The 24,847-nt window shown below is 37.1% G+C and overlaps 2 protein-coding genes across 5 annotated transcripts; one reads left to right on the plus strand and one right to left on the minus strand.

Moving 5' to 3' along the window:
- Positions 1-4,399: 4,399 nt before the first annotated feature.
- idh3g (isocitrate dehydrogenase (NAD(+)) 3 non-catalytic subunit gamma) lies at positions 4,400-13,974 on the minus strand. Its single transcript, XM_060893543.1, has 13 exons — positions 13,859-13,974; positions 13,337-13,384; positions 10,903-10,914; positions 10,699-10,796; positions 10,354-10,469; positions 10,061-10,121; positions 9,730-9,862; positions 9,383-9,516; positions 7,369-7,471; positions 7,014-7,160; positions 6,675-6,769; positions 6,160-6,220; positions 4,400-5,308 (listed from the first exon to the last, which is right to left on the minus strand). Exons 1-13 carry the CDS (start codon positions 13,928-13,930, stop codon positions 5,207-5,209), a joined length of 1,182 nt encoding a protein of 393 aa, XP_060749526.1. The 5' UTR covers positions 13,931-13,974; the 3' UTR covers positions 4,400-5,206.
- Positions 13,652-24,510, plus strand: fam3a (FAM3 metabolism regulating signaling molecule A). Of its 4 annotated transcripts, none has more exons than XM_060893547.1 (10): positions 13,652-13,674; positions 16,456-16,512; positions 17,699-17,806; positions 18,951-18,974; positions 19,063-19,186; positions 21,098-21,156; positions 22,469-22,519; positions 22,599-22,683; positions 22,868-22,994; positions 23,909-24,510. In XM_060893547.1, exons 2-10 carry the CDS (start codon positions 16,500-16,502, stop codon positions 24,005-24,007), a joined length of 690 nt encoding a protein of 229 aa, XP_060749530.1. In that variant the 5' UTR covers positions 13,652-13,674; positions 16,456-16,499; the 3' UTR covers positions 24,008-24,510. The 4 variants fall into 4 exon arrangements, with proteins under 4 accessions (XP_060749530.1, XP_060749528.1, XP_060749527.1 ...); XM_060893545.1 differs by lacking the exon at positions 13,652-13,674 and adding an exon at positions 15,372-15,455; XM_060893544.1 differs by lacking the exon at positions 13,652-13,674 and adding an exon at positions 15,485-15,780.
- Positions 24,511-24,847: the final 337 nt, after the last annotated feature.

Here is a 24,847-nt window from a genome sequence, read left to right on the forward strand (position 1 = left end):
TTGTACAACAAATTATTTTCGATGTCTTTTTTGAATACTTTTCTTGGAATATCACACTCAACGAATTTGTTTTAATGTTTAATACTCTATTAAAGATGCAGTTTGTGAAGCCTTTATAATCTTTATGGAAAATGTCTTTATGGCATCACAGGCTTCGTGATTTTTATGATCATCGTCAGTGCCACAAGACCCCCATAAAAACCGTGCGTTATTTACGATCACGTGTAAACATGTCAAAATGTCCCCCCTCGAAGGTTGCACTTGGAAACGAAGGTTTTGATTTATTCTGAATGTGCAATAGATGTAAGCCAAGGCAACTGGATTTGTAATATTATTTTCAAAACATTTCACCACTCACCCACGAGACTTGATCAATTCTAATTAGTGGTGGAAAAAGTTTTAGCATTTAAAAGTCTCTTTCTCTCTCTCTCTGTTACACATACAAACACAAGATACAGACACATAGATGTCTAAAAGACCTAAAAGTAACACAAACATCAACCAAACAGAAATGCACAGATTATTCTATTGATGGAAAAAAACAAACAAGTAAAGAAAACTTAACAAAAAACTTAAGTACCACTTAAGGCTGTTTCTACATATCAGGACACTATATCTGATGACAATGGGCATTGTATGGAGATAATGTGGTACAATTCAAACAAACAAAACACTTTATTTGAAAGAGGTGAAATGAGCCACCACTAAATCATCTATGAAAGTCGTCTCGACTAATATTACCAGTTCACCCCTTCCAAATGAATGAATATATGATCTTATTTATGCAATACTGTATGCAAAAAAAATGCTGAAAAGCTGAAAATAATATTGAATACAATTTAATACCAAGTGGTGCTTAGTAACCCAATCTTAAACAGGCGTGTCATACTGTTTTGCTTAGCTCACGTCATTGTTCTTTCTTTCATACCTCAACCTACACTCTAGACTGTGGTAATACTTTGGAATAACATACATCATTTTAAAGTCAACCTCTAACATCTCTTTTCTGACTTACACCTACACTAGCTGGATAATTTAATAGGAACAACTGATAGAAACTGCTGATATCATGGGATTGTCATACACATGACTTGATAGAGGTCAGAAAACAATGGCCACGAATACACACTCTTTACAACTGTGGTGAGCAGAAGTCCCAAGAATTTACAAATGAAGTGGTGTGAATAGGCTACTTGAGATAGCATGAGGTGGATGTGCTACAACAGCACAAGAAGACATCTGGTTCCACTAGATTAGCCACATGCAGGAAGCAGAGTGAGTGAATATGCATCTTTATACTTTAAGCTACATGACTTTAAGGAATCTGATGCACCTTATACCTGGAGTCTATCCCAGGGGACTCGAGATACAAGATGAGGGACACTCTGGACGGGGTGCCAACCCATCGCAGGGCTCAATCACACACACACTTTAATTTAGAGACACCAATTATACTACAACGCATGTCTTTGTAATGGGGAGGAAATTAAACAGTAATTAAGGTCGGGAATAAAAGCTGATCTACCAGCTTGACCAGATAAACCTGTGTTTCATCAGCTGGTATCTAGTCAGATCAAGATGGAGCCATTTGCCTCACACAAACCTGGATATGAAGAGTCATACCCTCCGGCCCCTGGCAGTTCCCGTGTCCCTCCATGATGGGCATGCTCTAAACACCCCCCCACTTCAAACACTGTGTTCTAATTGCCTTACTAACAAGTTCAGAAGTAGGGTTGCAGTTTTCTTAGAATTCTAGACTAATTTTTCAAGACCCTGTTTTTTGTTTTTTTTTTAGATGTTGCCAGATGTTGTACAGGATTGGTTCACATCAGTGGATGTGTGCCATGCTTATTTCTCATGTCCCCATCATAACAAGATGACATTTTTTTTTAAAAAAGTTAGACTTCCAGTGATATGTATTCCTAATCTTTGTTCTTATCCCTAGAATCATGCACCCTGTGCAAGTGGCCTATTCCCCTCTGTTGCCCAGTGACATCAAGAAACTGGTGGACTACTGGTCTCTATGTGCCCCATCAGACTAAGTTAGGTAAGTGTGGACTGAACTGATTCATGTTGGGTTATAATTACACTACACCGGTGACACTGTGGTAGTGTTATCTTCTCTTCGTTCTTGGGTGACACTGTGGTAGTGTTATCTTCTCTTCGTTCTTGGGTGACACTGTGGTAGTGTTGTCTTCTCTTCGTTCTTGGGTGACACTGTGGTAGTGTTGTCTTCTCTTCGTTCTTGGGTGACACTGTGGTAGTGTTGTCTTCTCTTCGTTCTTGGGTGACACTGTGGTAGTGTTGTCTTCTCTTCATTTTGGTTACTGTCTCTGTAGAGTATCTATATATAGCATATCTAGTCAGTCCCTTGCAGCAAGCCTATCTTTGAGTTTCCTCTAAATGGTATTTGGAAAAACTGAATATGAGTCATGTTTGTAGTTTGGAGTTCAGTGCTGAAATGACCAGGCGAATCACTCATGAATCATCATTAACAGAAGTCACAGAGCAAGAGTTAGTGAAGATGTAGCCCTAATACGACGGCCAGTAATCACTGGGGTAATGAATAACCTTTCAGTTCATAAACACTGAGTAAAACGAACTGAAGGATCGAGTTATACGACTCTATTTATGTGTCATCGGCATTGCTTCCATGTCTTGCTGTTATATAGCCCTAAAGCAGCAGGGGGACCAGTTAGTAAACACTTGAGCATAGATACAATCATATCCAGCTGTTTGCAAATCTGTTAGAATGTGATGAAGCAAACCTCCAAGCATATTTACATCAACTTTAAGACCCTTGATTTAGACTTTTACTGTATAATTTTACAGACCTGTTACACATACATGCCTTATTTATAGATAACATTAATTTGGCGTGGTTCCAGAGTTGTGGCTGTGTAGATGGAGTTCTTTCTGCTTCCTAACTTTAGGAAGCAGAGTTGTGTCATGTGCCTAAGTTGTGTCATGCCAAGCTCCCGTTTCTGGTGTTACATGACTCATCAAAATTATCAGCCGATATTTTTGGAAAGTTGATTGTTGATTGGAAGAAGATTATCAACTGTAAATAACAATAATCACAAATTTGCTGTGATTGCTTGAGTATTCAAGTATTTAGCAACAGGTAGATAAGTCTTATGCAATCCACTGCATCTCCCAGTGATATCCTAATCCTCTAGTTAAAATATATTTACTAGACTGAGAGGAAATTTGGACAGAAAAGGTGAAATGACTAACCTTTTTTTGGCTTTTAGGGCTTGAAGTGTGATGTAACATGGAAACAGATTATAAGCAAGAGCGATTCAAATGTTGAAATGTGACCTAATCATGGAACAAAAGATCAATGTATGGGAGCCAAAATTTTGCCTCTCAATGACACGAATGTTCCAGGAATGAAAGAAAAAAAAAAAAAACACTCCTGGATACCTCCTAGCAGTCTGCACGCTCTTTACCAACCTGGCCTCTCCACTACAGCTTGCTCCAGTCCCCAATTTCCCACCTTGCAGATGCCCAGAGATGTAAATCTAAACAGATTTAAAATATTCACAAACAAACCCTGAACGTCTGCTATACCAAAAACATTTACATGTTTTCCTCATTAATACTGTTTGGATTGCTAAGCCTACTTCTGCTAATGATTACTAAAATCTTTCATAATGTGTGAGAAAAACATTTTTTACTACCATAATAAGTAGTCTAAAAATAAAAATATGGAACTTCCCCAACAGAAAAAGCTCAGAGGTGCTAAATAGGTCTATAGTAACGTCCTTGTTATTCTCCAAGAGGTGCAACCATTTTGTTATAGTGTTAGTCCATGCTAGCAGTTAATTGCAGTAATTACGTTGTGGAGTTTCACGTTGTTAAACTTGGCCTGCTTGTGTGGAATCGTGCCATCTAGAACTCTGGAGAACAGAACTGCATTCATGAGACCCTCAATGGTCGCCCCCTGGTGAGGCATTTAGAAACAAACACCTTCAGTCTTCACGTTACGGTTTGTCATAAGCTGAAAATTAACAGTGATTTAGTTTCTCTTCTGCAGCACATCCTCAACCTTTTAATGCTTGTACTTTGAGAAAAAAAAAAGGAATTTAAATTATACTGGCACCCTCGCTGTAATTAGATAACATGTGGCCATGAGGTACAAAACTACATGCGCCTTCAAATAAGCATTGAATTGAAGGAAATCTGGCAACGATGCAAGTAAAATGTTGTAAAAGGAAGTAGGTTTGGCAGGTGTCCTCTGCATCAGAGTGGAATTTCTCAAAAGCAACTGAAGCGAACACAGAAAATGTCTGCTAGAATTTGTCCTGTAATTAAACTTTACCCCACGTGGTCTATCTGTGTGTTAACAACTTGACAGCTACTTACAGCTTATAAAGCACAGACAAATCAGGAATAATTAACTTTATAAGCCACTTTATTGACACGAAAACATCAGGCACGATACGATAAACCATACTTTTTCTCCTCAAAAAAAGGTTCCCATGTAATAATGGAAAAGCTATAACAAACATATCGGTTTACAGATAAATGCGTGTGTGAAAAACTCAACCCTGGTCAAATAGTAAGAATAAGATTAGATTAATGAACACCATTCGTGTTGTTGAGAAAGACTTACACCATGGGAACTTAATATTTTGTGTTCAGTATTTTCGAAAATCATTTATTAAAGTGTCCTAAGCACCTTTATCAAATAATTTGGCTTAGGAGAAATAAAAACAACATGGATTTCATGAATGACTGAATAAAGCACTCCAAAACGACAACATGTATAAATGAAACATTGCTGCAACTCAGACTTGTTTAACAATGGAACCATAACCTATACATAAATATCATATCATTGACACATAATCCTTATGTTATGTGACACGTATGTGACCCTAGATGGAGAGCAATCAGGACAGAGGGAATGAAAACGTCCAAGTCTTCTAATACAACCTGTGAACAGCACAAACATATCTTGATCCTCTGTCCAGATTCTGGAGTGCTATAGTTTGAGAATCTGTGTGTAAGACATGATTTATAAAAAAAGAAACTGAAATGGCAAACGAAGACTGAAGAAGAAAAAAAAAGCCAGGAATAATTTAAGTAATTCCACTTTAGTATGCATCGAGTCATATTTACATTTTAAACACAGTGTCATCATTTTACTGAGTGCTTCGTTACCATACACGGCTATGGAGGTGCTATAGTAGTTCTAGCATTAGAGCTCTGAAGTTAGCGGGCCGCTGCTCTTGATGTTCCTCATGATGGCCTGTACCACCTCAGAGGTAGTGCCCTGCCCTCCGATGTCTGGTGTATGTAACTACAGCACAAAAGACAACAGAAAAAACAATATTATTTGTATATTGTGGCCCTGGGCAAGGTTCTTGATCCTCAATGTCTTAGCTGTTTTGCTTGGTTTGGATTCTGCCTCATTCTATAGAGGATAAAGCCACATTAGATGTACATGCAAAATCTTAGAGATTTGAATTTGACAAAAACGGGGGTAAGAAACCTCTAAACATGTTCTTTATAGCATGAAACAAAGTGACCAGCATTCTTTTACAATGTTAAAACACAAGTACATAAGTCTCCCTTATTGTCGCATTATCTCACTGGTCCTCATTCATCAAGCCGAATATGAATGTAAATCATTTGAAACTTGACCACTTTCTATTAATAACATGAAAGCCTGTAATAAAAATTGGACACTTAAGACTAGCCATTATATTAGAATAAAAGAAATAGTGCTCTATAAATTGAGGAAGAGTTAAGATACATTCACAGATGCTGCACGTCACTAGTTGCTGTAGTATGGTTGCCATAGTAACAAGTGTATGTATATTTTATAAAATTGAGTGAATGTATATTTTCCTTCATCTTGTCACCTTCACGTTTAGATACACTGGTGAAATTTATAGATTGTGATCTTTACCACACACACGGGCATGTTTTTCTTCACTCCAGATAAAGCTAAACTTTTTGCTAGACTCGTCCACATCTAGTCACGAACGGTTACTTTTGCATATCGATATTTTTATATTTGAGCATGCATGTGATTACATTTTCTACACAGTTTATTTTAAAGGAGAACATCCTCACAATAAGAATAACGTGCATATGCTCCATTAGAATACAAACTCATGAGGTAGCTGTTGAATGAGGTGACCTCACCTGAGTCTCGTTCATCGTGGTGAAAATAGCACTACGGATCATGCTGGCATACTCATGAAGCCTAAAGAGAACAGGGAAGAAAAGATTACACAGATTAACATCAGTTATATTTTGGTAAGTGTCTGCATGCAAAAAGTACACATTAGCTGGACTATATTGTAAATGGAACAGTCCAAAAATGATATTCTGCTAGTTTAAAGATCTGAAGCTTTCAGACAAAGTCCAAGTGCCACAGACTGGTTAAATTATTCTTAAAAAGAGGAGCCAGGTCTATGCAACAGCCTCTTAATGTTCTAAAATGATTTAATCATTCGAAAAAGTAAATAAACAAATAAATCTACAAGTAACATCCATAAATCCAGGCCCTAAAATGTCTGCATCCAGCTTGGCTCCAGATTTCAGGTGCTGAGAGAAATGACTAACTTCTCAAACTGGCCATTATGTGAAACTGCTGTGTGCGCGGTAACAACTGAAAACAACAGACAGGGTCAGTTAGACTGATGTGTGCAACTTACTTGAGGTGATCCAGCATGAGACAGCTGGCCAGTAGCATTGCAGTGGGATTGGCAATGTTCCGGCCAGCGATGCTCTTCCCAGTGTTTCGAGTGGCCTGTCAGAATAATAAAGCCACAAATCACACACACCTCCACAACACACCCCACCCCCTACACACACACACACACACCCACCTGCTACACCCCCCCACTACACACACACACCCCTACACCCCACTAAACACACACACATCCCCACTACATACACACACACAAACAATATACCCCCAACACACAAACACCACCTACACACACCCAACCACTAAACACAATTTTTTTCTTTTCATAACATGTGCTCACTGTTTCAAAAACAGCATAATCTTTCCCGTAGTTGGCTCCAGGCACCAGTCCAGGTCCGCCCACTAGCCCAGCACACACGTTGCTGACCACATTACCATACAGATTAGGCATCAGCATGACATCAAACTGTTGGGGCTTGGAAACAAGCTGAGAAAATACAACACAAGAAACAAAACACAAAAATAAGAAATCAACAAGGCTTTTCTTTTTAAGAGGTAAGTTCCCATTTCACCCTTTATATCAGTATGAATACATATTAATTATCCACACCACGTGGTTGAAACCATGGACTAAAAATATAGACTTGAATTTTTTGAGAATTCTAACTAGAAACTGTAATTAGAATTATACTGACCTGCATAGTGGTGTTGTCTACAATCATGCTGTCGAACGCAATGTCAGGATATCCAGAGGCCACCTCTTTACAGCACTGAAGAAAGAGGCCATCTCCCAGTTTCCTAGTAAGAGAAAGAGAGGAAAGTGAGAAACAATGAGAAAGAAACAAACAAATAAGCAGATTTCTGGATCAGGGTTTGTTTGCCTAAGGCTCTTATTTTGTCTTCTGGGAAAGTTGTAAATATCTTATGTAGCTTCTAAAGGGCAGTATTAAATGAAATATTTCAACAATACCATATATGTTAATTCTATTCAAATGTGTACATCCCCGGGTTCTAACTTGAATTTTTACACCTTTTGTAATAGGTGTGTACGAATCCCTAAATTGTCCTCAGTGTTTATACATCGTATGTGTTTATACACATCATAAAGCCGTTGTTGGGGGGTCAAATAAACACAAAATGCCGGAAAAACAAAAAGCATGCAGGTCCTGGACGATTTTTCTGAGAACCGTTTAAATGTTCAGAACAAACGAGGGACTCGTGAACGACTACCACAAAACGTAAAATCAGTCGCTGATCATCAAAAAATAAAAACTAAGTTCATGTAAACTTTTAAACCAAATTCAATTATTGTGTTTAGTGGACTATGTGTAAACATCTATTGTGTGAAATAGCTTCTTCAATTCAGAGCTAAAATAAAACACAAAAATGCAATTATGATCAGCATTTTTATATTCTTTTAATTATTACCACAGTATAGATTCAGAAAGGTTTGTGTAAACTTCTAACAACTGTACATCAATTCCTTAGTTTATATAATAATAATAATAATAATGACTGCCAGTCACAGCAAAATGGAAAATAAGAAAAAACTAGTGAATACAAACTGGTTTTGTTTCAAGTTTGCTCACGAGTCACTCTGTCCAGTATCACTTTAGTATGTGAAATAGAAAACTTGCCTGAATTGTCCCATTAAAATGAATTGCGCTTGTTGATTAAATCTGAGTGAGGTAAACCTTTTTTAACCACTTTACATTTTCTTTTGAGATCAATTCAATATGTCCCCAAATGCCAGGAAAGCACTTAAACTTACATGTGCTGCTCACGACTCACTGCAGTTTGCTTTATATAAACAGAAAAAGATCGTTTTGCTTATATTGTAAGTGACAGAAGCTCAATTTCAATTCAGTGAGGAAGCCAGAGATGAGGCATGCCAAGAAAATGCTGTCCGAGCAAACATGAGGGGAAAACCTTGAGAATTCTGGGAGTGATGTAATCCTTAGTGAAATTTTGAACGCTATACACTTCAACGTGTTTCCACCAATGATTTAGATATATGTGAAACTAAATTGTCTTATCTTATGCAACGGGCCTCAATTATCGAGCAGGGTATTATCCATATACCACAAATAATCCATATTTATTAAAAAAAAAAAAAAAAAAGGGTTTGAAGTCTAGTATAGATGGATACAAAACAAATATTCTTCAGTTCGGCTTACACAAACATTTACACACAGCTTTACTCCGACACTGATAAATGAAGCCTAGTGGAAGTAAGTGGGGATGTGGCAGCCTAGTGAGTAAGGTGTTGGGCTACCAATCAGAAGGTTGTGAGCTCAGGTCCACCAAGCTGCCACTGCTGGGCCCCTGAGCAAGGCTCTTAACACTTAATTGCTCACTTGTAAAAAATGAGATAAAATGTAAGACGCCCTGAATAAGAGTGTCTGCCAAATGCTGGAAATGTAAATGAAATGTAAAAGTAAATGGCAACATGCCTACTTATTGGGTCTCACTCACACGCACATACAGATTCTGTTTAAAATACCAACTGCATTCATTCTTAATGTCCTTTAACTAAGACATGATAACATATTCTGGAGAATAAGTTATCATGTCTTAGTTAAAGAGTTTATAGTGATGATTTATAGTATGATCAAAGTTCATAAATCCCAAGATTCAACAAAATGTCAAATAGGAAACATTAATCTGTAGTGAGGTCCTGTTAACACATGTACATGCACAACGACTCACATGATGTTGGCCTTGTGCACAGCCGTGACCCGACGTCGTCCTTTCTCTCTGGCCAACTTGAAGGCATACTCGGCAATACGCAGAGAGTTATTCCGTGTGATAATCTTTAGGCATTCCACCACACCAGGTACACTCTATTACACACACACACGGGACAACTTGTCAGTGTGGACTAATTGTAGTCTGGCTTGTGTAAAAGAAACAGGAAGACTTGATAAAGACTACAATTGAGACTTGTTGAGTACTATAATTAAATGCAAAATAAATAAAAAAAAAAACAATGTGAGATGCTAATGAAAGGATAGATAGGGATAGATAGATCATTCAAAGGGATATATGGTGGTTACCTCATGCTCCAGGCTGCTGTATTCCCCCTCTGTGTTCTCTCGAATGATAATAATGTCAATGTTCTTATGGCGGGTCTGAACCCCTGGCAAGGACTGGCAATGCATCACGTTTGCATACAGGTCCAGACTGGTGCTGAGAGATGTAGAGAAGGATGAATAGAATAACAAGTTTAAACCGGACAGTTTTTTTGGGAAAAAAAACTGCTGTTGACTGAAGATAAGATAATGTTGAAATCAGACAGTCAATTACAAAGAGAAAAAGAAAAACCTCATGTCCTTTTAGAGATTATATCAATAGTCAGTTACTGTAATACCAATGTATTCTGCTTACCGGAGAAGATTGTTCCTTGATTTGTGTGAAGGTGGCAGTATGTGGTTTGTCTCAATATTGCCTACAAAAAAGGAATTTAATCAAAGCACAAAATGACTAAATTCAAATGGAAAAAATAATTAAATAGTAAATGTACTAAGTATCTTAAACGAATCAAAATATGGTAATATTTAGAAATAAAATGTATCTGGTGTGTGAACAACAGAAATTTAAATCATGTGAAATTATATAAAATATTATTTTGGCATAATTCTCACAAGAATGTCTATTATAAGCAATGGCAGAGCGCTAACCCTTAAGAGCAACTCCATTCCGGCGTATAGCCATGATGGCATTGTTGATGTCGTCCTCATTAATTAGGGAAGAGTTGACATTGACCACCTCAAAGTCCACAGGAACACAGCTGAACCTATAACACATTTGTGTTTGCGTTTATAGTCTTTGGGGTTAAACACTAAAAAATATGAGCAAGAACATTTACAGTACTTTACTTTATTCAAAATGAATGTATTCTAATGTATTCCAAATTATTCTTGACATGGTTTTGAGTTGTGCTGCTGCCATATGACATACTCCTATTAAAGTAAATTAACATCATGTTACATTAAACTGATAGAGATAGTGTTTCTGAGACGGACCTGAAGAGTTCTCGCACATGGTTAAGCAGGTCCGGGCCGATCCCGTCTCCTGGGATCAGTGCGACGGTGTGTCTGCCGCCATACCTGGCAGGTGGAGGCTGAGGACATCAACACATCGATCAGACTTGCATTTATCATGCTATGAAAAAATAAAATTAAGTGTATGATATTAAGGTATGCTTGAACATAGTGTGTGCTTCTTACTATGCTTTTTCCCTGAGGGGTGAGAAGAGAAAATAGGAGGTTAGAGTGCATTAGTAAAACCAACATGACAAAAGCCCCGTTCACACTGCAGGTAAAAGTGGCCCAAATCTGATTTTTTTTTGTGGTCAAGTGTCCAGGTCAGACTTCAGGAGTAGTGTGAACACTCAAATCTAGCCCAGATCTGATTTTGTTCAAATCAGATTCAGACCACTTACATATGTGGTCCTGAATCAGACCCAAATCTGATTTTTTCCAATGTGGCCGCAGTGTGAACAACTTTTTTTTTATTATTATTATTAATGCAAAAAGACAAACATAAAATACACATTTTGTTCAATGCCATACAAACAAGAGGTATCAGTCATATTGGCTGCCAAAAAGAATAGAAAAGAAAGGAAAAAAGTTACAAAAAATTGAATTCTTTTAAAACATCACATGTTTTCTGAGCTTTTTTGTTTTTTACTTTTTCCAAAAGATTACTGTATAACTTGAAATCATTTATAAAATGGGACAGATTTGGTTTGTGTATATGGTACTTTCCTAATATAATGAATAGTTGTATAATATATTGTTCATTATTTCCAAAGTTATCTCCCTCAAAATACAAAAACACATCACATACACCAATTTCTACCACACAACCCAATTTTCTACTAATATAATTTTCCATATCCTTCCAAAAAGGTCTTGAGTAGATACAATGATAAAACAGATGCAAGATTGTTTCCCTTTCCTGACCACAAAATTTGCAAGCATAAGAAATATTAAGCTTAAATCTTTCCAAAACATGTTTTGCAGGATAAATCCTATGTAGAATTTTGTAAGACACCTCCTTAATTTTATTGTTGACACAAAACTTGTTCAGTATTTTCCATGTTTTGTCTCAGTATATATTGCTAAATAAGGAAGACCAAAAAACCTTGCTGCAGGGAAAGAAACAAAACAGAGGGCATTTCTTATAATATTATTGCTACACTTTTGTTTCAAGATATTCACATTGCCGATGTATAAATTACCACAAAAGTCATCTATATTCATTTGCAAAGAACTCAAATTCTTTAACAGAAATACAACTCTCTTTGGAATTGCATCCAAAACAATAGCAAGATCTCTTGGTTTAACTCTGTGTAAGACAATAAATACCCATCAGAATTTAACAGCTGTTTTACCAAAATAATCCCTTCATTAAACCAGTTTTGATAGAAAAGTGATTTGTTTTTAAATAATATGTCTTTGTTATTCCAAATGCAATAACTGTGTGGTGAAAAATTGTGTTTATAGATAAAATCCCATGCTAACAGGGCCTGTCTATGGAAACCAGCCAGTTTAACCGGAATTTTATCAACAGAGAAATTGCATTTCGACAAAAAAAATGTATGCCCCAATAGAGTTAAGTATATAATTAGGAAATACATTCCACACACTATCTTCATTCATTCATTCATCTTCTACCGCTTATCCGAACTACCTCGGGTCACGGGGAGCCTGTGCCTATCTCAGGCGTCATTGGGCATCAAGGCAGGATACACCCTGGACGGAGTGCCAACCCATCGCAGGGCACACACACACACTCATTCACTCACACAATCACACACTAGGGACAATTTTTCCAGAGATGCCAATCAACCTACCATGCATGTCTTTGGACCGGGGGAGGAAACCGGAGTACCCGGAGGAAACCCCCGAGGCACGGGGAGAACATGCAAACTCCACACACACAAGGTGGAGGCGGGAATCGAACCCCAACCCTGGAGGTGTGAGGCGAACGTGCTAACCACTAAGCCACCGTGCCCCCCACACTATCTTTATTTTTCATAAATTCTATTAAGCATCTAATCTTGAAGGTATTATTGAGTGTACAGTACTATAATCCAGAACCCCCGTTCTTTAACATTACATATGACCTCTTTCTTTAACCGCAGTGTGAACAACCAAGGCGGATTTAATGCGAATTTTACGTCAATCTACATCGACATTCGTCACAATTATGCGCCGGGGAGTACACACACAAACGTGACTACGCCTACAAAATGGATCAAATAATCAAAAGTTGCCGTCGACATCCGAAAATTTTCAAAACTCTGCGCCTCTGTGCTGCCATTACACAAACATTTAGAAAGAAAAGCGAAAACGTTTACTTCCTCCATAACCTCGCCAACTTTAGCGCAACGGCGTGATGCGTGTGACGTCATTGTTATTGTTCGTTTGCGCATGCGGGTCAGTTCGAAACAGCAAACAGTTCACACTAATGTGAACAGCCAAACAAAAAAAATCAGATCTGAGCAAAATATCTGAATTGAGCATTAAGTCTTGCAGTGTGAACGGGGCTCAACACATCACAAATATTTCAACATATCTAATGTGGATCAGGGTGAAGTCTCTCTTTCAGAGACATCCTGTAATCTACATGAGCCTGAAAAAAATTAATACCCACTGTGTAGGTAGAGTTCTCTCTTTGGTTGAAGAGAGCTGTTCCAAACACCTAAGGAGAAAAAGGAATTGATACGCAGTTAAAGCCAGCACGATTAACATCGGATTGATGATGATATGATTCTTTTTTTGACCAATCCTAATTCCGGCGCTCGAATTGGGTGGTGTCCAGGATGCTGTGTTTTGATTAGCCAGATACTTCCTACAGACAAGCAACGAGCCAATCAAAACAAAGACGTGGGTACCCGCTAATTTGCATGACTGATGCTAGACCTCGAGTTAGCACATGCGTATTCTCTTACGTCCACAAGAATATCTGAACTTATTCTCTGTTTTTCACAGGTATTGAACGTCTAATTACAGAATTTCTACGCCAGACATGACATCCTTCTTAAACGTGTAGTTCATGTACAAGATAGCCGCACCTTTTGGCAAACTGCCAAATGCAGTTTTTAATGCAGTGATATGTAAATTCTAACACAATCAAGTCCAAAAAGTGAATAAATATAAATAATTAATATCTTACCTTGAACGTATTTCCACGCTGTATTGGGTTTAGGGCTTTAGACAGAGACAGCACAGCTCTGGACGCCGCCATCTTGAATTTCAGGTTACAAAATACCGGTTGAATAACAAATCTGTCTATGCTTCCTTTATAGGTGCCCTACATAGGCCACTACATGGGCCTTATGATGCGTTTTAAAACACTTGTTTTTGGGGTTTTTTTTAAAACACACTGTTGTGCGCTATAATTTAGTAAAAATGTACACTGTGCTTCATAACATTTGACAAAATACTTTTAAAAGCAATGTAATAATTTCAAATAATTTGTAAAATATGTAAAAAAAAAAAAAAAAGTACATTTTTTAAGACGTGTTCATCTAACAAACAGGATACTTATAAATATTTATAAATTCAAAATAAAAGCCCATTGCCCATGCCAATTACCCCTGTACATTTTCATCCCATGTTAGGAAAATGGGCACTGATAAAGGTCTAAATCATCTCAATCTAGCCTCTGTGACCTTGTCCTCAAAACAGCCAACCTGAGCCGTCCCTCTTATGTGCTCATTCCTAATCCTGTCCATCCTCATCACTCCTAAAGAGAACCTCACCATCCTCATCTCTTGTACCTCCATCTCTGCCTCATGTCTTTTCCTCACTGCTGCAGTCTCTAACCCATACAGCAGAGATGCTCTCACTATCTTCCACACCTTTCCTTTGATTCTTGCAGACACTTTTCTCCACCCACTCCAACCTGCCTGCACTCGCCTCTTTACCTCTTTACCTCTTTTCCACGAGTCTAGTGTTTATCAAGCCTGCAGAACTTACCCTTAGAAGAAACTATGCTATTATATGCAGTTAGCCATGTAAATTTATACAATTCCTTTAATGTTTTTATTTTATATACAGCAAGAAAAAAGACTTTTGGTGTTCCTGCTGCTGTTGGGTTAATGGCAGGACACAAAGTAATGAGGGGCAAATAAAATGGCCATAGCTCGTGACACATAGCTGTTATGTGATGGCCCATCGATTTATCACACTGAAAAAAAAAAATTACTCCTGTCATCAGATCCAGAGAAGATCAGGATGCACAGATAGATCATTCAAGACAAGTCAAGTAATAAGTAGGTAAATAATTAAACAAAATTACATATTTCTAGAAGACAGATGTTAACAAATAAATAAATAAATGAAAAATAAAAAAATAACAAAAATGCTTTCGACCCTAAATACTTTTCCACAAAATCCCCCCTAAAAACAAAGGGTTAAGTTTTGCCCTGCTCTCCCCCAACGGCATTCACTAAATTCCAGGGGGTTCGTTACCAGTAAAGTGGGCGTTTCTGGAGGTCTTAGAAAAACGCCCTCTTTCAAAAAAAAAAACAAAGAGCATACTACTTAGGACAAAACAGTCATACATGTAGATTTATTTTAGAAAACAAATAAACAACCAAAAACTACGGTTAGGGTTAGATTATCAAATAGGCCACGCCTGCCTGATGACGCAATACTCGTTACGCTGTTCTGAAAAATCCCTGGATATAAGTGCATCCCGCTCTCCCACACCTATGTGATGTATACAGTATAAATACAGAGAAGGGGCGCGAGGACTAAAGTCGCAGGTGAGGAGTGTGTCACGTGGTTGGTGACGTATTTCTCCGGCAACAAAACCCGGAAAAAAAAAACCCTTTCTCTCAGATGCGATGTAACATTTGCTCTGTTTGCGCTATCATCCGATACTTTATCTCGAACATTCAGAGTTGAATCGAGGATCAGGACGTTTGGTCTGTGGATGGGGGCTTTAAATCAGATGTTTTGATCATGTGCGCGAGGTCACGGTTTCGGCGTAGAGGAATCAGTCACGCGCGCGCTTCACTCCGTCTTTGCTGCTTCCCAGAAACTTCCTAACGGAAACAAAACAACGCCAAAACGTTTAACATATCAACGGTAATTCAACTTTTTTCTTGTCATTCTGAGCCAGTGACCTCTAGATCTGTTAGCTTCATGTTAGCGAACTTAGCCAGACAAGGTAACCTTAGAAACGCGGACACGTTAAGACTTTACCTGATTATATATCATCTCATCCCGGAAGTCTTGTGTGTTTATGGTATATTGATCGCATCAGGTGCGTTTCTCAGTCGTGTCTCGAGAGAGGGGGTGTTGGCTTACATCTGCGTATTGTGTCTTTTAAAATCCTAATTTGTTTCTGCTGCTTGAATTTCAGTGCTGGAAACCAATCCTGTTTCCTAAATGTTGTTCAGCTTTCTTCAAATTACAATTTGCATTCTGTTTATATGATGTGTATTCTGTACTATATAAGATTTACCTGTTGGTCCTGTCCTCGACAGACTGTTATTCTTTTGGATATGACGAAATCTCAAAACTTTCTAAAAATTCTGCACTAGACTCATGAAATTGTGAGATTACAATCTTAATTGATTGCTAAACTGGTTTTTCTCTTACCGGAAGTCTTTTTCATTATCAACGATTGAGCTTCTTAATGGTATGTGAGCTAATGCATTGGAAAAATGTGGACCGTCCGGCACAACATGCTTGTAAAGAAACCTTTATGTAAACTGTCTGATTTTAATGCATTTTTGTTCTTTTCTCCTTTTTAAACAGGAGGCTCGATTTTTAATCCTTTCACGATCAAGAGTCCAGAGATAATGAGGCTGGCAGGTGTGTAAAATTGTATTCATTTCTACTCTTGTTTTTATAGAGTTTGATTGTACAGCTTTGGGACAAAGAACACGGTGTATGTCTTTGTTGTATATTTAAACCACTTGGATTAGAAATGCAAGAGCCAGGCAGTATAAGCATAGAGTTATTTAGGTAGACAGTGATACAAGTAGCTCCAAAGACCAGAAATAAATGCTACAGAAATAAATAAGTACTAGCAGAAAAACTATGTTCAGAATCCAAGGGTTCACATTAGATAGACATTAAAAAGAAATAAATATGTCGATTTTTGTTTTGTTTTTTCTTATAACAGGATGTCTTGTTTTTTTTTTTCATGTTTTATTTCTTACGATAGCGTGATTTACAGAATTTGTTCTAGCATGCCTTAAAAATGAATGTGGTGCTATAATTTGATCTAAGACGTGTTCATCCTGTCTTGACAGCCACCCAGAGCAAGGTTAATTTAAGGTGAAGCAAACCAAACATGCTTCGTATATGTGCCATATAAAGACAACATGCTGTAACAAAAGAAACCACACCTAAATTAAACATTTTCAAGTGGTTTAAGAACTCTTTGTGGATTTTGTTTGTATTTGTTCAAATAGTAACAGAACGGTATCTTGAGTGCATTATCCTGCTCAGCGTATGCAGCAGATCCGGTAAATGACGCAGCAATACTAATCGAATTTAGGTTACACACAAGAATAGTGTGTGTGTGTGTGTGTTAGATGTTATCGTGATGTTTACCATATGAACTTCAATGCAAAAAATGTTAAAATTTTTAAATTAAATATTAAAACCATTTAAAGAAAAATCTACCAGTCAACAGTCTCACTCCAACTGAACTGCTAGGTTTTTAAAATGGGAAGAATGCATTAGTTATTCATAAATTCCGCATTAATCTGGTGACTTTGGGCTTCATGATGTTTGCATGTAAAATATTTTCTGTTGTGTTCATGTAAACATTTAGTATTCAAATTCTGTTCTGTTGTAGCAAGTTTGACAATTACAGCATGTAGCACTTTATTCCTCAGTTATTTTGTCCAGATAAATCAACATGATGGTTTTACACAAAAATTTGCAAAATGAAAACGGAATACGAGCCTTGTACCTGAGTTCAGGCGTGACCTGATGTTTAAAGTGTTCTTGGTTTAATGATGATTTTTTTTTTTTCTGTTCCTCATAGGACCACTGCGTGCAGTCGCTGTTGTGTTCCTTGTAGGCTTAACTTGGCTTCTGGCAAGTTCCATACTAGGAGGAGATGGAGGTTCAGTCATGAACATGTTCTTTCCCGGTAAGCGGAAGAAAACTAGAACTCGTTTTATAACTTTTTAACAATGTTGTCTGTCTGGCTTGTTGCAACCAAGCCAGACATGCTTGTTTCTGTCTGGCTTGTTGCAACCAAGCCACCATGCATCCATTATTATTAATAATAATAATAATGGATGCATGGTGGCTTGGTGTTTGTCCATTTAGTGTATACCTTTTGCCTCAGAGTTTTCCTTCAGATGCTCCGATTTCCTCCTGCATTCCAAATAAATGTGTTGTAGGCTGATTGGCATTTCTAAATTGTCCATAGTGTGTGAATGGATGTGTAAGTGATTGTTCCCTGTGATAGACTGGCATTCTGTCCATTGTGTACCCTACCCTCTCCTGGGATAATCTCCATGTTCCCTGTGAGCCAGTAGGATAAGTGGTGTAGAGGATGGATGGATGGATGGATAATAATGGGCTCCTGAGTGCTGCAAAAGCTTTCGTTTGTGAGTTGAAACCAGGTCGATGAACTTTGTGATTGACAGGGATGAGAGAGTATGTAATTCCTCCCACCATGATCCTACCCAATAATTGGGCTCCTTGGAGCTCATGTATGAGGAAGAGGGCAAACAGCTGTTTGTTTTTTTTTCTTTCCGCAGAGTGTTCCGCAACCCTGTGATGCAGCTCAGAAAGGTTTAGTTTTCTGGTGTGAAATTAAGAAAAGTAGATGAAATTCAGGCTTGGGACAACTCAGCTGAACCTTACGATTCAGATGTTCATACAATTCTAGCAGTGTTACATTTACATTTACAGCATTTGGCAGACGCCCTTATCCAGAGCGACGTACATAAGTGCTTAAATCTCTAACATTGAATACATTAATGCTGGCTCACTAAGTTACATACTTAAGATACCATGAGTTTAAAACATTTGTTCAAAGTTACAATGAAAGTGCCAAAGGTGTGTTTTTTTTTTGTTTTTTTGTTTTTTTTTTTTAAATGCAAAAGATAATGAAAGAAGTGCTAGTTGAAGTGTTTCCTGAATAAGTAGGTCTTCAACCGCCGCTTGAAAATAGCCAGTGACTCAGCTGTCCGGACCTCAATTATCGCTCTTTGGAGAATTTTAATAAAGTATTCAGCTTTCTGATCTTTCACTGATCATTTCTGACTTTCTGCTATCCACAGGTGAAGAAGAGGAAAGCACTCCAGGTACAAACTTCACTCGTTGGGAAATCTGACTCGTATATTTGGTGTTGAAAAAAATCGGCTTAACGGTGCTTTGTGTCTTTTGTCCTAGAACCAGTACAACTCAAGTACAAGTGCGGGCTCTCGGCCCCGTGTCCTCCGAAACACCTCGCATTCCGTTTGGTGTCTGGAGCTGCAAATGTTATTGGACCCAAATTCTGTTTGGATGATAAAATGTAAATATATTTTTCAGAGCGCTTTTCCGTATTGTCAGAAAATCATTTGTCTAATCCCATTAGAAATACAGCATGATGAAATGTACATTAGCTTCTTTATCTGTCGTTGTCTTCAATGTCTTTCTTCTTAATTCTATTTTCTACCTCTTAAAGCAACTATAAGACTTTGCACGCATCCAGATTAGAATCTGTTCTAAAATGAACTTTAATATGGTGTTGTTATGCTAGACTACAAGATGTAATTTTTCTTTATTACTGCTTTGTTTCATTAATTTGTCAAAATCTCTTCTGTATGTCTTAATTTTTTTTAATCCATTTATAGTTAAGGTTTAATTTTATCCCCGCAAACATTACAACGTCCTAGCAACTATAAATGGTCATTCTCAGAGAGCAGAGAATTATTATACTAACATTTTCAAAAGCAGGTACACTTTTCAACTGCTTCATTATTTGTCTCGTAGGCAAATCTAAATCTGTGTATATACAAAGGAGAAAACATGCACTAAAGGTATATACCGTGTCGCTTGAAAGTTTGTGAACCCTTTAGAAATTTCTGCATAAATAGGAGACAAATCATCATCAGATTTTCACACAAGTTCCAAAAGCAGACAATGTGAACCCAATCAAGCAGATCAGGAAAATGTGTATTAGTATTTCATCTCATGGTCAAATTAGAGTCCAGCTGATTTCAGTCAATGGAATGACAATCAGGTCTCCGTTATTTAAAGAACAGAGATATATCAAAGTCTGATGTTCATGGAAGTGGATCATAGCACAAACAATGGAGATTTCTGAAGCCTTTATAAAAAGGAGTTATTGTTGCTCATCAGGCTGGAATAGGTTGCAAAATCATCTCTAAAGAGTTTGGACTTCTGAATTTATAGTCATACAGATTCTGAACAAATGGAGACAATTTAAGACCGTTGTTATCCTCCCCAGCAAAGCTCAACCAACACAGATCTCTCCAAAAGCAAGACATGTAACAGTCTGTTAGGTCAGAAAGGAGCCCAGGTGAACTTCTAAGCAAAGTAATGGGTTTTATTTTGGCTAATGTTTGTGAGTCTGCCATCAGAAGAACATTGAATATCCTTGGTGTGCGTGCCTATTTAGTTTGCTAAAGATCATTTGAACAAGTCAGAGAACCAGTGGAAAAATAATTTGTGGAGGAATGAGCTGGAAATAAAACAGTTTGGTTTAAAATGAAATGTTATTTTTGGATAAAGACAACTACTAAATTCCAGCATAAGAACTTGTACCTTCTGTGAAACATGGTGGTGGAAGTATAATCCTTTTGGACTGTACTGCAGCATCTGGGCCAGGACAGCTTGCCATCATTAATGGAACCAGTGAATTCTAAAGGAAAATGGAAAGGCATCTGTCCAGGAACTGAATCTCAAGAAAAAAATGGGTCGTACACCAAGACGACAACCACTTGCTCCCGTCTGTCTGCCAAAGAATAATTAAAGAGGAATAAAGATAACATCTTTGAATGGTTAAGTCAAAGTCCTTACCATAATCCCACAGAAAAATAGTGGAAGGCTGTGAAGCAAGCAGTTCATGTGAGAACACCCACCAAAATTCCAGTGTCTGAAAGGTTCACATACTTTTGCCAGTCACAGACATGTAATGCTGGATCATTTTTCTCAACAATTAAATGAATAAGTATAATATTTTTGACTCGTTTGTTGTTTACTTTTAGGAATTTCACAAACTTGTATGAAAAATGTATGTACATATCTATGCTAAGCAAATGCTAAGCAAATGACGTTTAACTTCCAAGCTCCCAACTGGATTATTAATCTGTACACAATCATTTACTTCCTTTTTGAAGACATTTCAGACATTAAACCAGCAGATATGTGCCTGGAATTCATTACTAAGCAAATACCATCTTTTCTGTTGTTCTTTCAGGCTTATCAGCAGTGTGAAGAACAATGTTGGCAGAGGACTTAACATCGCCTTAGTAAACGGTAAGACTACTGCAATACGTGTGTTATAATGATGATCGAGAATATTATGCTTCTTTGCTACACTGTGATATTTTATGAGAAGAGAGTCCAACATTTGCATCCATTAAAGCCTGCTTCTGCTGTATTTCTTCAGAGCTTGAGAGAACAAATGATCCGGCTTTACTCATTTGCCTCAACAGTGCAAAATAAGCTGCATTTCCATGCAAAAAGGGGAAGGTGGTTAGGATGTTGTAAATGAGATGTTCTTGTGTTTCCGTTTCATTTCTGTATCTAGCAAGGATAAGTGTTAAAAGCTTTATAGTTTGAATATAAGCTGCAACTCAAATGACACAATCAGTGTGTACAGTGTAGATTAAGGACGTTAGAAGAAGGGTGGTGGTGTCTCAAATGAAATGTGGGTTGCTTTTCAGTACGAGGAAGTATAAACATGGAAAATACACCTCCCTGCCAAACGCAGATACAGCGAATTTCTTTTTGATGTTACAAAAATCAATCAGACCTTGTCGAGTTCATTGAAGACGTTTGTAAGAAGTCTGTGTTGTCGGGCAACATTATTTTCCCCTTTACCATCAGCGCCATTGCACTGTTTATACTACAGAATGGTATGAAATATGAGACTCGTTCTGAATTACATTTTCCTTTTAGTCCGTATTAATGTGATGTACAACAAAGAAGGAATGCTGTTACAGAAAAAATAGACAATACAAATTGATGTTATGCAATCCTGTGTAATTCCTAGGATAAGTGTTGTTTTGGCACCCTTCCAACAAAAGCCCAATGTAGTATTATTATTATTATTATTATTATTATTATTATTATTATTATTAATATTATTATTATTATTATATTTTTTTTTTATCTGTACAAATCCCTGTTTATGTTGTTATTGTGGAAACCATAACATTAATATAAACCTACGGGAGCTGCTGAATTATTCACTAACTTTTGATCAATCAGAAGCAAGCATTCAAGAGCAATAACGATACCTAATTGGATGTGCTATAGGGAACATATTCATCTGGAAACTATATGAAATGTGTGTGTGTATGTGTGTGTATATATATGTATATATATGTATATATATGTATATGTGTATATATATATATATATATATATATATATATATATATATATATATATATATATACATATATACATACATACACACACATTTCATATAGTTTCCAGATGAATATGTTCCCTATAGCACATCCAATATATAATGTGTGTATATTGTTTGCTATATTGTATATTTATTTCCTTATATTTTTTTAAGAAGGAGGATGATACTAACACTTTGTTCATTTCTCAGGGGTCACCGGAGAGCTTTTGGAAATCAAATCATTTGACATGTGGGAAGGAGGTTGGTTTCTTCAAGTCATTCATGTTTGATTTTCTCACAGTCTGAATCCTGACATAACAACCGTTCTCGTTTTCCATAGATGTATCTGATTTGTTGAAGTTTTTGCGACCTCTCCATGAAGGAACCCTGGTGTTTGTGTCATCCTTTGATGATCCAGCTTCCAAGTAAGAGTCATGTTTAATCACTCCATCGTTTAATGACTAAATCGATAACGAAATTTGAGGCTGCGCCATAATCTCATAAACCAATCGCTATCAAATCCCAGTCTGGCTTTTAATAACCACATCATTTCTCTTTGGGTAGCTTTGCTGTCCTGGAGTTACTGGCTAACTAATCTGTGGCTTTCAGGTTGAACGATGAGGCTCGGCGTCTGTTTGAGGAGCTGGGCAGCACGGCAATCAAAGAGCTTGCGTTCAGGGATAGCTGGGTGTTTGTGGGAGCCAAAGGAATAGAAAACAAAAGCCCATTTGAGCAGGTAAGTTAAATTAGCACAAAAAAAAAAAATAGGAAAAAAAGTACAATAAAAAAAATACAACCTAGAAATGGACTGTAATAAATGTTTTAAACTTGAAATTTAATACATGCAAACCCAAAACCCTTATTATTATTATTATTATTATTATTATTAATATATAACCTTTTTACATTTATTTATTTTTTGTTTTAAAGTTAATTTATTTATTTTGAAACATACCATGAATATATTGTACACTGATTAATTTTTCACATTTTCTAGTATGTTGTTTCTACATAATGCTTGAATCTGATTGGTCATAAGGTGAGAAGTTAGTTTCCCATAACAGCAGCTCTGACTGTAGACACAGAGACAGACACAGAGACAGACACAGAGACAGACACAGAGACAGACACAGAGACAGACACAGAGACAGACACAGAGACAGACACAGAGACAGACACAGAGACAGACACAGAGACAGACACAGAGACAGACACAGAGACAGACACAGAGACAGAAAAGCTGCTGAGAAACTAGCCATTGCTCTAATATGTGATGACCGGAACTAACTTGTTTAGCATTATGAGACTTTTATTTACTGACAGGAAATTTATTGAGCTTCGTTTTTTATTAGTATGTACTCCCATCACTCAGTGTGAGGCATTTAATATGCACTATTATACACAATCATTACTGTCTCAATGTATATGAAATAGACACAAAAATAGCTGCACTGTCTATTCTGGTATTTATATCCACATATGCTTGGCTAAAACCTTTCAAATGAGTTACCAATGAAAACTCTTCTTAATGATCACAAAGACTTTAATAAAATGTAAGTACACTTTTCCTAAATACGCAGCTACGGAATAATGCACATACATGTTGAGTCTGTGTGACCAAATCCATCTGTGTTTCTCTTTTTCTCTCAGCGAATGAAGAACAGCAAAAATAGTAATAAGTACGAGGGCTGGCCGGAGTCTTTAGAGATGGATGGCTGCGTTCCTTTACGCGCCCCACTAGAGAGCTAATCTCTCGGACGAGCAACACACAAGGCTATGAACTTGAGCACAGACTAAACTCTTGGATATCACTTCCTTAACAGTTTCCTTTTGATGGAAATATTCCAATATATTTCTTGTAAAAGTGAATCATGACTTTTTTTCTATTAAGTATGTGTAATACTCATTTATGTAAAAGACTTAAAAAAGAAAAAACTGGCCATTTTTGTACATAATGCATTTAATTCACCGTGTCACTACTCCAACCCTCCGTTAAATAATGGTACATCATGCTTTGTGGATAAATGTGTAATATTTAGAAACTTTTTTTTAGTAACTGTTATTGTTAGGCAATACTGAATGCCTGTCTTTGTGTTAAGGTTTTAATACATTTTTGACATTATTTAAATGAAGCTTGTCACACCGTTGCTGTGAAAGTCATATCAAACTTATTTTATAGTAAACATAAGAAAATGAGTGTGTGCTGTATTTTAAGTAGAATTGTTCAAATAAAATATGAACATGGTATTACATTTACTCGATAAGCCTCGTGCTAAATAAAGTTATTTTATTATTTTTATTTATTTTTTTGGTAGGATTTTTGGTCTTGTTAAAGCATCATAGAGCCACTAGAGGGAGACATCGAATCACGACTGTGTAGAAATTCGAGCAATGCCAGTAGAGATATTACATAAACTGTTGAACATATAGCTATGTATTTTTATGGTTCTAGTATAACCTGCGAGTGTTGTGTAGTGTAGTGTAGTGTTGCAGAAAGTTTTCAGAGATACAAGATGCTTCAGCCTCACACATGTTTGCATGTTGCCTGCTGCCTCAGGGGTTTCCTCAGGATACTCCAATTTCCTCCCC

The sequence above is a fragment of the Tachysurus vachellii genome, chromosome 19, assembly GCF_030014155.1.
Source record: "Tachysurus vachellii isolate PV-2020 chromosome 19, HZAU_Pvac_v1, whole genome shotgun sequence".
In the NCBI taxonomy this organism is placed as follows: domain Eukaryota; kingdom Metazoa; phylum Chordata; class Actinopteri; order Siluriformes; family Bagridae; genus Tachysurus; species Tachysurus vachellii.

What these genes read in the sequence shown, in the direction of transcription:
- idh3g (XM_060893543.1), bottom strand. Translation starts at nt 13,930, where the DNA reads ATGGCGGCGTCCAGAGCTGTGCTGTCTCTGTCTAAAGCCCTAAACCCA. An exon ending in CATGTGCGAGAACTCTTCAG is followed by an intron (nt 10,470 to 10,698) that starts GTCCGTCTCAGA and finishes AATGTGTTATAG; the next exon opens with GTTCAGCTGTGTTCCTGTGG. An exon ending in ACAGCAGCCTGGAGCATGAG is followed by an intron (nt 9,517 to 9,729) that starts GTAACCACCATA and finishes TGTGTGTAATAG; the next exon opens with AGTGTACCTGGTGTGGTGGA.
- fam3a (XM_060893547.1), top strand. An exon ending in CATGAACATGTTCTTTCCCG is followed by an intron (nt 17,807 to 18,950) that starts GTAAGCGGAAGA and finishes TGCTATCCACAG; the next exon opens with GTGAAGAAGAGGAAAGCACT. An exon ending in TAACATCGCCTTAGTAAACG is followed by an intron (nt 21,157 to 22,468) that starts GTAAGACTACTG and finishes TTCATTTCTCAG; the next exon opens with GGGTCACCGGAGAGCTTTTG.